Genomic DNA, 18,039 nt, shown 5'->3' with positions numbered 1-18,039 from the left:
CAGACCTCCGCTTCACTTGCTCTTCAAAGATTTCGAGAAGGCTTGAACGAGATAAAATTTCAAAGAAGTTTGAAGTTCAAAGCGGATTCTGACAATGATATATTCAATCATCCATACGCCTAGTTTCGGTGACGTTCTCCATGCTGCCTTGTTCGGAGGACCAGGAGGACTCTTAATCCTCCTCAATTACGTTGATGATATGTACTGGCTCTCTTATCGAGTTATGAAGCTTGACCGAATGGCTCTTTGGAAAAAAAGGAAGACACTGACACAGACACTGACTAAAGATAAATACCAACAAAACCAAGGGTCCCAGTCTTCCCAGATTAGGCACCACACTCTTCCTATTTGTCTCAACGGACAGAACATGGAACATGTTTTTGTCGACAATGGGACCGAGCTTGATGGCATCCAACGCATTTACAACGTTAGATCCGCCTTCGATGTTTTGTTAAAAATTTGGAACACTAACATCAAATTAATGCTGCAACGCGCCAATGATTTATCTATGGTGTCCTATGGGAGCAGCAATAAACAGTGACCATCACTGTTTCTCAGAGGCATTAAACCTTCGTTAATACCTGCCTTCGCCGTATTATCAGGGTACTATGAGCTAAGAAAATTTTGAACGATGGGGTTCCGAGAGATGTGTTTAAAACAACGCTGAAGAAACTTCAATCGTGAAGCATATCAGATTCGGAAAGCTGTCAGTTTTCCACTTGCGAAGCTACGTGAAGTGGGAAAGCTAATGGAAGAAATGCAGCAAAGTTAAGCTATGGAGCCATTAGTAAGTCCAGTACTCAGCAGTAGCAGTACTCGGCTCTGTACAGAAGAATGTTCAAACTACCGTTCGATTCGCTTGTTATTTTGGTAACCGCATTTACGATATAGGTCAAATCACCACCAGCCCAAGATTTAAAGAAAGTGTTGATACAATGCATGCTTGTGGATTACTCATGGAGAAACATCCTGAGAAGCATCGCTTTCTCTAAACTGCTATAGGCCAGTGCCCCATGCAACCCGCCATAATCCTGTATGCATTGGCAAGCATCTGGCACAAAAGCCCTCGCGATCGGGATAGGCGGGCCTTAATTGGACCCAAGTGGTGAGCCTTCACCATCTGAAGTCAGCTGCTAAGTTGTGCGGGTAGATTTCGCTCCTGACAGTCATCAGCCAGACACAGACTGTGCCCACTGTGTGAATGCAAAAACAGAGCTCCACTTGGTCAGTCCGTTAACCCGCTTATTCTTCTCTATGTTTCTAATAGATGTATAAATTAATTTTAAAGAAAGGCTTATTTCGAAAAAAATAGTTGTAGTGAAATTAATTCAAACATCCAATGTTAGGTCCTGCTTTTCCCCCGTGCGGAAAGGACTCTCCGGATTTTGATGTAATCCACGAATCGACCCAAGTGTCGGTCAGCTAAGTCATGTATCATTGATCGGAAAAGCTGGTAATCCGAAAGAACAATGTCTGAGCTATATAGCGGATGGAGTTGCCCACACCAGCTTAACGGTTGTAACATTTCTTTGATCGGTTTTGCAACATGTGGCCGATAATTATTATGTTGAAATATCACTTTGCATGACTTTTGGCATGTACTGGCCATTTTATCTTGAACCCTCGATTAAAACTCATCAGCTGTCGCCGCCCTTCTGATCCCACCACATTCAGATCATGAGCTTCGATCTATGAACATTCGGCGTGTCTGGAGTAATCATATGTTTTTTTTACTAGGGTTTCGTAGCGGATTCAGTTTTCATCTTCAGTAACAATGCGATAAAAAACGCCCATTATTTTTACTGTGGAAGCATATGAACATGTGAAAAAACGTCACTCAGCTTCAGTTCGATTGATGCAAAAAAATATGTTGTTTACACTTCAAAAAATGACATTTACCCAGATTTGAAGTCTGACGATGACGTTTCGTCATCAAGTTGGTTACATTATATAATAGCTTGGTGCGATTTAATAACATGAACGCCATCTTTCAAATCTTTCAAATTAATTTACATAGCAACCATAATATGACCAGGAATCCAGAGGGGGTAACTTCAAGTATGCCACATAGACTGTTTTTCGCGTTGTACCACCAGCCTGCAGGATGTTACCACTAAGTACAATGCATTAAGGATTGCTTGACTGTTGAAGAGAATGGCTATGTTACGCTTAAAGCTCCGAACGTGCCCCAGCTATCGACACGTTTCTATTATCGCCAGTACTTTCATTTAGAATCCTGGGAGACGAATGATTCGGCTACACTGTGTGTATCCAAGAAAACTACCATTCCGACTCCACAGACCATTTTTTGATTCGTCGGTGAAGAATACTGTCTCATAACCTTGCAACACCTCACCGATCTTCCGCACTGCCCTGGCTGGAAAGCCCACAATGAAGTTCGTCGTGAAGCTCGGCTTGCGTGTGGCGTAGTCTGGTGGGAATGAACACAGTTCCTAAGGTGTTTGGTCTAGGATGTTACTGTGGCTGTGGGGTTTCGCTATCCAACAACCGCATCTGCGCGACAGGGCTGCAGAGCCACGATAACTCCTGCACATCGGTCCTTTGAATCTTATTCTATCTATTGCACTTGTTGCTCCGCGCCTGCCACCATACAGTCGAACCGTACGTTAGAATGGCAGGAACCACGACTTTGTACATCCTGGGCCGTAGACCCCAGTGGTCTGACTCATCTCAGAGGTGGCAATCAATCTGATTTCTTCTGGTGTTCTAAATTTGCTTGATGAAGATTAATTTTATCGCTTTATTATGGCTTAACTTCTAAGTCACTTTAACTTTTCCTTTACAGAAAATCGAGTATTACCCATCAACCGTAAGCAGAAAGTCTTCCCTAATGGAACACTCATCATTGAAAATGTTGAAAGGAACTCTGATCAGGCTACTTACACATGTGTTGCCAAGAACTCTGAAGGATACAGTGCCCGAGGTGCTCTCGATGTTCAAGTCATGGGTAAGTTAGTTTTGTTCTGTTTCATAAAATGGCATCAAAGTGGGTCTGTCTGTCTGTCTGTTAAGTTTTGTCAGGATTAAAATAAAATTCAAAATAGCTGAGATTGAAAAAAAAATTTTGTATATCTAATTCTCTTGCTGACTTCAATCAAGAAAAAATTGTATAAAAAGCGCCGCACACTTTGATGTCATATTACATTCCAGCACTTTTATATATGACTCCAAATGTAAAACTTCAAATATCATAAAAATCATCGTTGGTTTCCGACCTGAGTCTAGGGAGGTCGTTCTCATATATTCTCAAGGGTTTATCTATGAATTCATTTACCAAAGTCGAAAAACATCCCCCAAATAGTTCAGCCCCAAATTGTACCATTCAGCTTTGGCGAAGAGACAATCAACATGAATGACATGGTCTCTGCTACGTGCTCGGTCAATAAAGGGGATTTGCCAATCGAGCTGTATTGGACCACAGCCCCGTCACCTAGTACTGGCCGAAAATTGACAACCAACGATGGAATACTAATCACCAAGACCACATCGCGTATCACCATGCTGAGCATTGAATCGGTTCAAGCCAGACACCGAGCGAATTACACTTGCATTGTCCGAAATAAAGCTGGAATGGCAATGCATACCGCTGAGTTATCTGTTAACGGTGAATTCAGCCTGCTCTTAGAATCTTCAAAGTGATTATGATTTTCGATGTTCATTTTGTTGAAGTTCTTTCTTTCTCATTTTGTCCCCTATACAGTTCTCCCACAAATTATACCGTTCGATTTCGGTGATAGCGTGATCAATGAGTTAGACATGGTTTCCGCATATTGTTCGGTGAATAAGGGAGACTTGCCTATTGATATCAGTTGGAGATTGAATGATCGTAGGATTTTCACAAACGATGGAATTTCAATTACGAGAAGTAACCAACGGAGTAGTGTTCTTTCAATTGAATCAGTACGCGATCGACAAGCTGGCAATTATACATGCGTTGCCAGTAATGTTGCTGGAACTGCTGAGTATACAACCATTTTAGCTGTCAATGGTGAAAACTCTTTTAAGATCCTTGGAATTATGATTTTGGTTTTGGCTTCCAATTTCCTTGTCCACTTCCCTGAACGTTGTTGCTGTACATGTGTATGTCTATATAAAAATTGGAGAGCTGTTGACAAGCTGCGAGATAAAATTACACATTCCACCTTTTCATTTGAACACCACAAATTTCTATTCTTGTTGCTACTTTTCTCGAGTTTAGAAAATTGTTCATTGCCAGAAATTTTCTTAAAGCTTTAGCTCTCTAAACCACTTGAAACTTTGTGTTTGCGTACATTATACTCAAACCCGCAACAAATTTTAAATCAAAAATAAACGCTCATATGATTCCTTTTTGATTCAAGATACTCTGGTTTTTATAACATTATCTTGGTCTCTAGTTCTTCCACAAATCCATCCCTTCGACTTTGGTGACCCAGTCGATGCATTCGATATGGCAACCGTTAATTGTGCAGCAACCAAAGGTGATCTGCCAATTGACATTCATTGGAAATTCAATAACCACAAACTGATGGGATCAAACAATGGGATCACAATCACAAAAAGTGGTCAGCGAATCAGCATGCTAAGCATTGAGTCAGCTCGATCTCGGCACATCGGAAACTACACCTGTGTTGCATCCAATCAAGCTGGAACCGTTGAACATTCTTCCATGTTATATGTTAATGGTATATAAAAAAGGATTCAGTTTCTAGTAGTAATTTTCGTTCCTTTTTTCACTTTCTTTCCTTTGTTTCGACCTTCCAAAATCACAACCTAGTTCCTCCACAAATTCTCCCATTTACGTTCGGCGAGGAACCGCTCAATACTGAGGACATCGCGGCCGTGCAATGCATGGTCCTTAAAGGCGATCTACCGATTAAGATCAATTGGATGCTGAATGGAAAACCTATCAACCCAGACGACAGTGGAATAAGTATGACTATGACATCGAAACGTATCAGCCAGTTGACAATTGAATCAGTTCAACCGCATCATCGTGGGTTATTTCAGTGTGTTGCGAAAAACTCAGCTGGGTTTAGTGAACATACTTCGGAGCTGAGAGTTAATGGTATTTGATTGTCAAATCGTTGGGTTTTCAGTAATTGTTGGTATTTCTAATTTCATTGAAATTCCTCCCTTCCTCTCTACCTCCAACATAGAAATTAACCTCCCATACCTTCATGCAGTTCCACCACAAATCATGCCATTCAACTTTGGAGACGAATCATTTAACGCGGGAGACAGTGTTGGGGTTCAATGTATGATAGTTAAAGGTGATATCCCTATCACCATAAAATGGATCCGTAACACTCAACCAATAACTGCCGACGAAAATGGTATGATCATTACAAAAATTTCACCAAAAACAAGTATTCTGAATATCGCTGCCGTTGAGGAGAACCAGCGAGGGGTTTACAAGTGTGTTGCTGAGAATGCGGCAGGCACAGTTGAATATTCATCGGAGTTGAAAGTGAATGGTTAGGAAAAACCATCAGCTTGAGTAAAACAGTTTTCACATTTGTCACTATCCGACTTTTTTTCAATTACTTTTTCTTTCATCTTTTATTAATTCAATTCGTCCACTTCCTAGTTCCTCCGCATGTTATGCCCTTCACTTTCGGTGATGAAGTGTTCAACGCTGGTGATAGTACAGCTGTCAATTGTATGGTGATGAAGGGTGATTTACCCTTGAGCATAACATGGAGTCTCAACTCCGAACCCATAATAAACGATGAAAATGGAATGCAAGTTGTGAAAATGTCGGCGAGGCTAAGTTCCTTGAGTATTGATTCGATAACTGGTCATCATCGTGGTATCTATAAATGTGTTGCGACAAATGCGGCAGGATCCTCTGAATCTTCAGCGGAGCTTGTTGTAAACGGTATTCTGAAGTTTCACCAAAAAGTGTCTTTGTTAATTTTAAGTTATTGTCTGTTAATTGTAAATGTAGTACCCATTCACACTATCCTTCCTTGGTTTTCACCTCCCAGTTCAACCTCAAATTACCCCATTCGCATTTGGTGACGAGCCTTCCAATACGGGTGATATGGCCGGAGTGCAATGTATGGTTGCGAAGGGTGATTTGCCAATTGAGATTCGTTGGACATTGAATTCCGAGCCAATCATTACTGAAGAGAATGGAATCAATTTATTAAAGATTAATCCACGTACAAGTAGTTTGAACATAAACTCCCTTGAGGCTCATCATAGAGGGTTGTATAAGTGTATCGCTCGAAATGCCGCCGGAGAGAGCGAATTCTCCGCCGAATTACATGTTAATGGTTTGTTTAAATGAAAGTTTGTTAATAATTAATTTCAAATTTCTTTTCTATGTTTTAAACTTTGTTATCAATTTTGTTTAATAGTCCCTATAACCCCAGATACTTGGAGCATATTCACATATATGTTTTAAATTGAAATTACAGCTCGTCCGTTATAAGACTCGTTATCCTAGCTTTCCTGAAAAATTTGTAACTTTTAGTCAATCATAATATCAAAAAACTTTTAGCTTGGGGAGCTAAAACTGCGGTTTCTTTTCAGTATTGTCTTCGATGGGATGGATGCTTAGTTGTTGTTATAATACATCTGGCACCTACTATCCCAAACTTTAGACAAATCTCAGAGTTACTTTCCTATTTTCAATGGTGCAAAGTATCGTATACGAAGAAAGAGTTCGTCCTCCCTTTTGCCACACAAGATATTTCTGTGAAACATACATCCGTTTCAATTCTTACATTTATCTCTTATCTATTTTAACGTCTTGAATTTTTCAATTAAGAAAATAATTGAAATCTGACTCCACGTTAATTTAAGCGTCTCCCCCACCATAAATTCCTTGGCACACATTTGTATTCAGCACTTTATTCAGCCTCTACTCACCTCCGAATCTCGGAGAATGGAACCCCACATGCTCTAAATGCCTCCCTGTTCTACCGTATCTAAAATAACTTAAAGACGATCCAGATATTCTCAATAATAGCCTCCATGACTGGGAAGCAACTACTTCATCTCAGGGGTCGACTCACCGTGTGGCCATCCCATCCTTTTCCTATTATGTTTTAATAATGCATTTGACGGGTGCGGTGGTCGAAATGGTTCCGCGCCAGCCCCTTGATCTCGGTACCCGGGTTGCCATTGATGATTGTGTTTTTGTACTGTCCCAGTTCTGTAGGCACAGCATTAAATGTGGCGCTGATGAAAGTGTAGCACAGTCTCGCTCTCTTGAAAACTGAGACTATTGGTTGCTCTAGGACCCAGAATAGATTGAACAGAAGACATGCGTTCGTATGATTTGTAACTCACTCAATCCCACTGTACTGTGCTACCTCCTTTCTATAGCACAGCAAATCCAATTCCTAAGCGATGTCCGATGTTTTAACGTAACTTAACGCGTATTGTAGTATAGGATAGACTAGGTGTCACTCATATGTCCTAGGTAATTTAATATTCGGTTTCGAGATGATCGTGGGTTCCCGGATTTACACTTTAATTGTGTTTGTCCTTATGTGGTCTTGATAATCTCGCCCGTCATGGTTAACCTGACTATTTCCAGTTAAGATTTTATTCATCCCACTGTTTCCATTCTACATCCTTTATGGTGACCATCGCAGCCAGTCATTCGAAAAATCACAAATCGTTACCTCTTCTGAGGCAGAGAGTATGACCACTACTTACTTACTTACTACTTACTTTGTTATTCCGATGAGGCCTTGCTATTTATTATTATTATTCTGTTAAGGGAAAGTCGCACCGCGTCCTTGAAGAACTATTGTGCCCCTTTTACTGGTTATAGTGTACCTGTTGATCATAGTATCTCAAGCAGGCCTGTAACCGTTAGGAACTTTAGTATGTTCCCCACTTCCAGGAGTTTCAGCTTTGCATCTGATATTAAGTGTTCTCCCAGATGTATCGACCTACTTTGCGCAAGTGCCGGACACTGTCCCAGGACGTGCATAGAGGTTTCGTCCTCCTCCTCCCAGAACCTGCAGGCAGTGTCCGTAGATATCCCTAGCTTCTCTAGGTGATAGTTCAGCCGACAATGACCAGTGAGAATTTCCACTATGATTCGGAGGTTCTTTTTGGTGAGGTTTAAGCAATCCTTTGTGCGCATGGGTTCGTATCCCCCAATAAGCACCCTGGACTGCTCCATCCCTGGTAGGCCCGCCCAATATAGTTCCCTCAACCGTCTCTCTTCGTTTCTTAGATTCATAGCCATGAAATCGTTTCCGATTCCACAGAAGGGTTCTGGCCCGTGTAAAGGCATCCCTGCTCCCTTCTTGGCTAGTTCATCCGCTGTCTCATTGCCTTCCAACCCAACATGGCCTGGAACCCAAAGTATCCAGACCTTGTTGGACGAGCCGAGTGTATTTAGTCTCTCAAGGCATTCCCATACCAGTTTAGAGTTCACCTGGTTGGACCTAGCTTGGCTATCGGTGAGAATAGCTATGTTCTGCCCCCTGTAGTTCCTTTGCAGATTAAAGGAGACACTTTTGTCTATGGCGTAAATTTCCGCCTGGAATATGCTAGTGTACCTGCCCATTGGCTCAAAGTACATTTTCCTTGGACCAATGACACCGGCACCCGCTCCCTCTGCTGTGAGGGATCCGTAAGTGTACCAAGTAATCAGTTGCTGGTTTAAGCCGGATGTCGCAGCCACGCTCCCCCAGTTTGCCTTGTTACTCCAACGTGTTTCAAACTTCTTATCGAAGTGAAACCTCGTTGTCATGTTATCCCTCGGTATCAGTAATTCGGTATACCGCCTAGAAAGGATATCAATCTTCCTTCGTTTTAGGCAGCTCCCCGCCTCACTCATACTACCGGCCATCCTGAATATTGATCTCCTTGCCTGCATCTGTATGTGCAGATGGAGAGGGGTTAATCCCAGAAGGACCTCCAGGGATGCCGTTGGGCATGTCCTTATTGCCCCACTGATACACACGCAAGCCAGCCTTTGGAGCTTATGTAATTCCCTGGCTTGTGTGCTGAGTTGGGTTCTTTCTGCTCAGATTACCGCTCCATAGGTAATCATTGGCCTTACTATTGCAGTATATATCCAAAGTTCGGGCTGCAACTCCATTTTTTTCCTGCTATGGATCTGCAAGTCATCAGAGCCCTCGTGGCTTTCTGACAAGTGTTTCCTACATGTGTCTTCCAGAGTAATTTTTGGTCTAGCGTGATTCTCAAATATTTGACCTCTGTTGCTCGTTTCACCTCCATATCATGTAATGTTGTGGCTTTCAGAGGATCCAGCTTACGCCTCCTAGTGAATGGTACTATGGTGGTTTTGATTGGGTTGATCCGCAGTCCCACCTTCCTGCACCAGGCACTGGTAACCCTTAATCCAGTTTGGATTCTATCACATAGGGTATCTTCATATTTGCCCCTACAGATTAAAACAATGTCGTCCGCGTAGCCCTGGACTTGTATTCGAGTATTAGTTAACACGTCCAGGAGTTCATCCACTACCATAATCCACATCAGCGGCGATAGTACTCCACCCTGTGGACAGCCTTGAGTGCTGTTCATGATAATAGAAGTTGTACCTGTTTGTACCTCTATTTGTCTGCTTTTTAGCATTTTGCCCAAACAGAGTGCCAGGGTGTTTCCCACTCCTTTGCGGCTCAGGGCATCCTGTATCTCTGTATGCGATGTGTTGTCGAATGCTCCTTCGATATCCAAAAACGCGGACAGTGCAATTTCTTTTGTTTCTATGGCGTCCCGTAGTACCTCTGTCAGCTGATACAGAGCAGTTTCAGTTGACCGTCCTGCCCGGTAAGCGTGTTGACAGTGATGTAGGGGATTACGCTTTAGAACGTTAGTTCTAATATTGTTGTCTATGACCTTCTCCACCGTTTTGAGTACGAACGATGTTAGGCAGATTGGTCTGAAAGACTTAGGGTGAAAAGGATCCTTTTTACCCGCTTTCGGTATAAAGACCACTTTTGCCCGTCTCCATGCCCTTGGTATGTAACCCAGTGCTATGCTCCCCCTTACCACCCTCAGAAGAGACTCTAAGATAATTCCTAGGCCTCTCTGGATAAGTGCTGGGAAAATGCCATCTACTGCGGGAGATTTCATTGGTTTAAAAGTTCACACTGCCCATCTTAGCCTAGCTTCTGAGCATACCTCTTTTGCTAGTTTCCAGCTCTCTTTCCTTCCCCTTTTAGTCGTTGTTGGGGTGTCAGGCAGATTGTCGTCGCCTGCCACCGAGGGCCCCGGCCTTGCTATTTACAATTATGATTCTGCAGATGCAGATGATTTTTTCCATCATCCCCCCTAATGTATCTAACAAGCAGATTGGACGATATGATGCTGAGTCTGTTGGCTTAGGTAGTCTTCTTTTTCTTCAGCCTTTGTCCCATTCACAAGCGGGGTCGGCTCGTTGTGGTCGGTTTCGCCATTTGGCTCTATCAAATGTCTGATCTGGTTTAGGTAGTATTAATTTATATTTTGTCTACTGTTGAGGGCATATAGTATTTCACCTCGAAGGTGTTGTCGATTAAGTCGACTGTGAAGGATTTTCTCATATATTTTCCGGGGTCCCTCCTTACTGACTGAATGTATCACCCATTCGTTTGTCATCGTTTTCTTTGCGATGATTTTTTCTTGGACTATTTGTTAGAGGACCTATTGATAGAGTGTTCCGTAAACGCCGCGGGTTATTGGAGTAGACTTTACTTTTAAAGAACTCCACATTTGATATTTTCAATAAATACGATTACGATCTAATTATTTCGTTTGTGGAGAAGGAGGAATGGTAATTTTGACGACATATAGATCATTGACAGTGAATTATACCTTTGGTCAACCGAGTAAAGACAGTTTTACTTTTTGTGCACGTCTAGGTGACAGGTGGTCTCGCACATCTAAACGATGCAGTTTAAAAGAGATTTCCTCTTGAAAATGTCTGCTTGAATGAAAGCTTTTCGCTTCAATCTATTGAGACTTTGCCTTCCTTACAATTTGATGGAAGACATTTTTTGCTGGGGTCGAAATGATCGCCTTATTTCGTTCACTGACATTCCTTATATATTTTTAGCCCTACCCCAGATTTCTGAAAATTACTTCTAGCAACGCTATCAGTTTTTTTTTCTTGTGGTTCAACTTTAAAATACAATGGCACCTGCAAGTATATTTCATATTGCCTTAAAGATCTAAGGACTCTAACCGTTATGTAATTATTGGAAAGGACGAATAAGAATAAGAAAAAAAAGTTATATTATTAGGAACATTACAATACAGCTAGTGCATCTATTCAGGAGGTTTACTACCTGCGCCTCTGGGAGGCTCTTGCGAGTTAAGAACGTCCGCTATTACTTAGAAGAGGATTTTTCAGAGGTATTTTTATTTGAATCTAGGAAAGCCAGGCACTTCCTATGGCGGGGCCCCCTTATCCTTGTCCTCACATTGGATGCAGTTAAACAAAATCAAAGTCAAAATAAGAGGTAGTGGCCGATAAGGAACCAAGCTGAAATCTTCTTATCGCTCTTAGCTCTTTTTCAAATCCAGTAAGGATACGACTTTAAAAACCGCTCACTCCTTCATAAAGATTTTCGCGGAGTTTAAATAAATCCATATGGTAGCTTATATCTCTGCAAACTCGCCCTTCAAAGCAGGCTTGATTGTCGATTGCATGAAACCAATTCTGGTACTTCGATTTTGAGGTCGAATCCTTTGCGATCATGTCTGTCACAAATAACGACATCCTCCGTTACAAGTGACCATATTAAGGAACCACTATAGCATCTATTTACTTCTTTGATATGATAGTTTAATATATCGTACCTACTTGCTAAATATGGTATTTTCGCATACAGTTGTCAATGGTTTGGCTGTTGATCCTCCTATTCATTATTTCTCTTTCGGTCCGCATGATATTTCGCCACTGGCTTTAATTCTAAGAGTAAGAATTTTTTCATACCGATTGCCGAGCATAAATATTATTGAAAAAAATGTATGTATTCACCACCATCACCAACGGCGCAATAATCAGTATCCGGTCTAGGGCTGCCTTTTTGCGCCGAGGTACACCAATCCGATATTCATAAAAGCTGTCTGCCATCCTGGCGTACGCCATCGCTCCACCTGAAGGAGGGTCTACCACGTCTTCTTTTTCTACCATATATTGCCCTTATAGATTTTCCGGGCCGGATCATCGTCTTCCATACGGATTAAGTGAGCCGGATTTAATTTACAACCAGACGGTCATGGTATTCCTCATGTAACACAACAATTTTTGAAAGGATTCTTCTCTTGAACGTAGCCAAGAGTTCGCAATTATTCTTGCTAAGAACCCAGGTCTCCCAGGAATACATGAGGACTGGCAAGATCATAGTCTTATACAGTAAGAGCTTTGTCCCTATGGTGCGATGTTTTGAACGGAACAGGTTTTGTAAAAAGAAATTAGCTGTGTTGGCTGCGAACAACCGTGCACCGATTATTATCGGTTGTGATTTTCGACCCTAGATAGGAGAAATTATTAACGGTCTGAAAGTTGTAGTTTCCTATCTTGATTGTTCAGTGTAATTTGATGTTCTTTGTAATTCGTTTTGCCTTCATTAATGTGCAGCCCAAGATATCGCTTCACATTGCTCAATCTGGATGGAGGCAGGATTGTTCTTTCCATAATGTTAATATCGTTAGCGTAGGCCAGTAGTTGGGTCGACGGGTGGATGGTACCTTTTGCATTAACATCTGCATCACCGATCACTTTTTCCAGGGCCAGGTTTGAGAGGACGTATGATAGGACATCCTCTTGTCTTAGACCGTTGTTCATATCGAATTACCTAGAGACTGATCCTGCTGTCATTGGTCAGGGTCAGCCTAGTCAGTTTCGTTGGGAAACCAAATTTTCTCATAGCCGTATACAGTTTTACCCTGGCTATGTTATCATAGGCGGCTTTAATATCGATGAAAAAATGGTACAACTGATGGACATATAGTATTCCAACAATGTTTCTATCGCTTGCCACAGAGAAAAAAGCCAGGCCGTTGCTGATTTGCTTCGAGTGAAGCCTCTTTGGTGTGGACCAATGATGTTTCGGGTGCGGGGAATCTCTTATAGATGGTGCCCAGCAACGTGATACCTCTATAATTTTGTATATAGAACAGATAATGCCTCGCTGCCAATCGTCAGGCTTTGATTCGATGTCCCAAACCTTGAGTTTGAGTTGATGAGCTGCTTGTTCAAGTTGTTCACTCCATATTAACCAGTTGGGCTGTAATTCCATCAGTTCCTGGTAACTTATGATTTTTAAACCGATGGATTGCACGGAATGATTCTTGCATGCTTGGTGGTGACAGCATTTGTCCGTCGTTTTCAGTTGGCAGAACCTCAAACTCGCCGATATTTTGGTTGTTGAGCAGTTCATTGAAGTACTCAACCCATTTCGTGTGACAGTCCTAGTTGAATAGTCCACAGTCCATTGTCATTGGTAGTTTTGTGTAAGGTATGTGAACCAATGTATCGTCTGTATACGGACTGTGTTCTTACTTGGCTGTTAAAATCTCCAAGCATGATTTTGTTATCATACCTGGGACAGGCTTCGAGGGTTCGTTCTATTGCCTCGTAGAAAGTATCCTTTTCGATTTTGTCGAAATTTGCCTCGCAAACGCATTCATGATGAACCGGGGTAACGAGATCAGTGAACTGATCGTATCTCTTCGAGCGCATCTTTTGCCCTGAAAATCGTATTGAGTAGAGTAGATTTTCAACATTGCTATAGACTAAAACCTGGTTAAAGCTGGAACACAATCAATTCGGGTTTTATAATGATGTACAAACTTAGGTTCTGTTAACTTTGTTCCATAGATATACGCTTTATAACATCAGTACCGACTGCTAGTGGTGTCTTCGGCGAGCTGCTCCAAATCTGGCTTTTAAAAGTTCCCTCCTCTCTTACTTCCCCGTATCTCCGTAAGCAGTCTCACCCAGTGATTTTTCTCGTTTGCAGTCCGCTCACGCATTCCAGCATCACGTAGATATCGCACGCCTGCAATTTCGTTACGATTGCTTACCAGTTAAGGGACCCAGCTTCATTCTATAAGTTTAAGGATTACATAATATGTAGTATGTCTGCCCCGAACCTGGCCCATTGAGCGGGGAATAGAAAGGAAGATATCCTCCGGGCCCGGAGCATCCCCATAATTGAGAATTTTTATTCAGGATCAGGAAAATTCGCGACATTTTCACTTTTTCGATAGATTTTGCGTCGGCAGTTTGCCACTTCTCCACCGAACGGTCGCCCGAAATGATGCCACACTTTTGAATTTTTAATCATTTTAACGACTTGTGAACTGTCCATTTTTCCAAAGGATTTCCATCGCTTGATTTCTCCATGATATTTGGTATTCCGAACGTAACATCGTCAAAATTCTAGCACTTTCTGAATATACCCTGATAAGTTTTGTGTCATTTTTATGGGCCCACAGTTCAGGGAAAGTTGAGAATATTCTGTTTGTCTGAGGAGTTCGACATTGAGTTTTTCGTGATATCTTGTGCGTTAGAGATAGATTTTGGCGGATTTTATATGAGAGATATTTCGTGCCTCCGAATACAATATTGGTTCTCTAATAGGGAGAGAGTTATAGTCCACATTTTTGCATATCCTGGATGTGGATGCTCTGTTCGAGATATCGCCCTATAATTGTGGGTCTTTTCGATTTGTGGCAGTTTTATTACTTCGAATTGAGGACAATTTGAGCTTTTTTTTCGAACTTTCATACAGTTTATGAATCGGGTATTTTTTTCGCGGTACCTTGCGTTTTGAATGTTTGATGAATTTGGGCCATCTTTTTTTTCGGTCAGAAAAATCTAACGAGTTTCAATTTTAAATCATTGGGTTAGGAAATGTATGAATTGCCCCGTTCTGCTCTTTAACGATATATCGCGTTTCCTGTGTCAGATCGCCAAAATTCTTTTCGAAACTTCCTGCCTGCCGTTTTTCGACTGCACCTTGCTGAGATGTTGCAATATACTTATGTGGGTCATACACCATTTGCAGACAAAGTGTGTAAATCTTCGCTTCAAATATCACTCCTTGGCTGCATCTAGATCCTTATGATACCCCTCATTTTTTATAGCATACCCAGCATAATTTCGAACAGAACTTAACATATTCATAATCACCACACCCATTCAGCATTAGCCTGCGTATATTCCATTCTACTAGTTTCTCATACTGATTTTGTAGGTCCGTAATTTCTTTGGCTTTGCCACACAGCCATGAATTTGGAAAAGCATTCCAGATAATTAATAGAACTTGCTCAAATAGGAGCACTCCTGTACGAGCTACATCTACTCGTCATCTTTTATTTTAAATCCATTCACCTACACCTTTCTTCATATTCCAAACATTCTATCTTATTTCAATTTTCCTGTATCTGCCTTAAGTTCCGCCCCAGATTATGCCTTTTGCCTTCGGAGACGAACCATCAAATTTGGGTGAAGTTGCTAGTGTTAATTGTGTCGTGCAAAAAGGTGACCTTCCACTCGAAATTCACTGGATTCTAAATTCTGGCCCTATTGTGTCGGGGGAAGATGGATTTACGATTGTTAAAATGAATGCACGAACAAGCTATTTGAATATTGATTATTTGGACGCCAAACATCGAGGACTTTATAAATGCATTGCCAAAAATATGGCGGGAGTGACAGAACACGTGGCCGAATTACATGTTAATGGTTTGTTAATAGTAGAATCAAAACAAAGATGTTACATTGAAAGAGTTGTTTTCTTAGCTGTATCTGTATTATACTTTTTCCTTATTTACTTGTTAGATCCATATCTTCCTTGACATTCCCATTATTCCAAATTTAACGACAACCGAAGTTTCCCACTATGTCCTGAAGAACATTTTTCATTTTAGCATAGAATCAACAGCAAAATATAAAGCGACTTAGGTTGTAGGTAAAACTTGAATTTGTTTAACAATAAATTTCACCCGCCAAAGGCTCGGTCAATCTTAGATATAATATTTAAGTAAACTTTGAAAATCCACATGTTTAGCTATAAAATCTTAGCAGATTTTTGTCAAATAACTTGTTTCCTTACATTTAAGTTATCCCGCATGTAGCACCATTTTCATTTGGTGAAGAAACTCTGAACCGTGGTGACTTCGCTAGTACTACATGTATGGTACACAAAGGAGATCTTCCCATTGAAATATATTGGATGCTAAACTCAGCCCTGATTATATCTGGCGAAGATGGTTTCAAATTGTTTCGAACAAGTCCGCGGGCAAGTGTATTGAATATTGAATCTCTAGAAGGGAAACATCGCGGTGTCTACAAGTGCATTGCGAACAATTCAGCTGGAAGCTCAGAGTACAGCGCTGAGTTGAACGTAAACGGTTTGTTCTTTTGAAGAAACACAGCTTAATGGTCTTTTATTTTATATTTTTGTTGCTTACTTTTTGCTTAACATGTTCGGCGAAGCTTTTAACTGGGGCTAACAAATCGGCTCATTTGAGGAGCGGTTCCAAGCCCTGGTTCATATGTTGTCATGAAAATTTAAAAGCAAACAAAATCCTATAATCTAGAGTCTGAATAACTGCTGTGTTCCACTTTGCAAGTGTTAAATCATTAAATTATTCAATTCAAAGCTGCACCATATAGATATATTTTTTAAATTTCGAACGATTGCGTAAAAATATGAATTTCTTTTTGATGAAAATGGACGTCTGCCTTTCCAGTGGGCGATTAAATTTAAAGGAAGCGAAAAAACTATGAAACTTAAACGTAGACGTAGAAATGAGGAAACTACCGTCAAAAGCAAACCCAATTGTCCCTAATCCAAACAATGTCAGTTCTCAACACGTTTTAATCTGCTGTCAGTACTTGCGTGACGGGGCTGTTCCTCCTATTTCTTTGTTTTTTTTTGTTTCTTGTAAATTCACAATTTTACATTTTCCGAACCTACTCATTTTTGTAAAGTTCTTCCACAAATAACACCCTTTACATTCGGTGATGAACCCTCGAATGTCAACGAAATGGCCGGAGTAACTTGCATGATCACAAAAGGAGACTTACCACTGGATATCCACTGGACCCTCAACGGAGCCCCGATTGTATCGGGCGAACATGGAATCACTCTATTTCGCATGAACCCTCGAACAAGTTCCTTGAACATTGACTCCTTAGATGCAATGCACCGTGGAGTTTTCAAATGCATTGCAAGGAATAAAGCTGGAACTGATGAATTTGCGACAGAATTGCATGTCAATGGTTTGTGTGCCGTCTTTTCTGTGATGTCAATTTTTTTTTGAAAGCTGGAGATTCTTATGATTTTTTACAGTTAGTTAAATAAGAGTGAAATCCATGACTTTTCTTTATTCCATTCATAATTTTACTCTATAGCTTTGTTTCAATAACCAAATCATAACTTCCCATCCCAGTTGTACCTCATATTGTACCTTTTACTTTTGGCGATGAACCCGTTAATCCTGGAGACAGTAACGCCGTTCAATGTATGATAATGAAGGGCGATCTTCCACTTGATATTAAGTGGACTTTGAATGGAGAGCTGATAACTAAAGGCAACAATTTGGGGATCAATGTTATGAAAATGTCACCCAGATTGAGCACTTTGAGTATTGAATCTATAAAAGATACACATCGGGGCACTTTCAAGTGCATTGTACAGAACAAGGCTGGAACGACGGAGTATTCAGCTGATCTTCAAGTTAATGGTTTGTTTGAAATCTCGGGTATTTTTTTGTAAAACATATGTTTCTTTAATTTACTTATAATTTCTTAGTTTAACTTATTTTCAAATCAAAGAGATTATTCCTATTATCTTTTTGTTCTATCCAATATGTTTGCCTCCTGCAAAATTTTCCACTATTTGAAATATCTAAAAAAGAAGACGTTTCTTCTATCGATCACAACTACTAGCTTTAATTGCTCTTAAAAGTAAAGTTCCATCGAATGGGCACTTATCTTCACCGATTTTAAAAACTCACAAAAGTTTGTGTGCTACATAGGAGTAAAACCTCACAGGATGGACTATGTCACACCGAACTTAATGTCGCTCAACACAT

At 40.8% G+C, this 18,039-nt stretch overlaps 1 protein-coding gene across 12 annotated transcripts in view; it reads left to right on the top strand.

Annotated features, from left to right (window-relative positions):
- Positions 1 to 18,039, top strand: part of LOC119655711 (Down syndrome cell adhesion molecule-like protein Dscam2) — a 411,078-nt gene that overhangs the window by 245,489 nt on the left and 147,550 nt on the right. For 10 of the 12 annotated variants that reach the window (XM_038061733.1, XM_038061734.1, XM_038061735.1 and 7 more), the window contains one exon: positions 2,807 to 2,968. In XM_038061733.1, the coding sequence (XP_037917661.1) occupies positions 2,807 to 2,968 (162 nt within the window). Of the gene's footprint in view, positions 1 to 2,806; positions 2,969 to 15,391; positions 15,683 to 18,039 lie in introns of all 12 variants that reach the window. The other 2 variants (XM_038061740.1, XM_038061738.1) reach the window with 1 other exon arrangement.

This window comes from Hermetia illucens, chromosome 4, assembly GCF_905115235.1.
Source record: "Hermetia illucens chromosome 4, iHerIll2.2.curated.20191125, whole genome shotgun sequence".
Classification (NCBI taxonomy): Eukaryota; Metazoa; Arthropoda; class Insecta; order Diptera; family Stratiomyidae; genus Hermetia; species Hermetia illucens.
The sequence above is the reverse complement of the archived record's forward strand: the minus strand, read 5'-3'. Positions and strand labels throughout refer to the sequence as shown.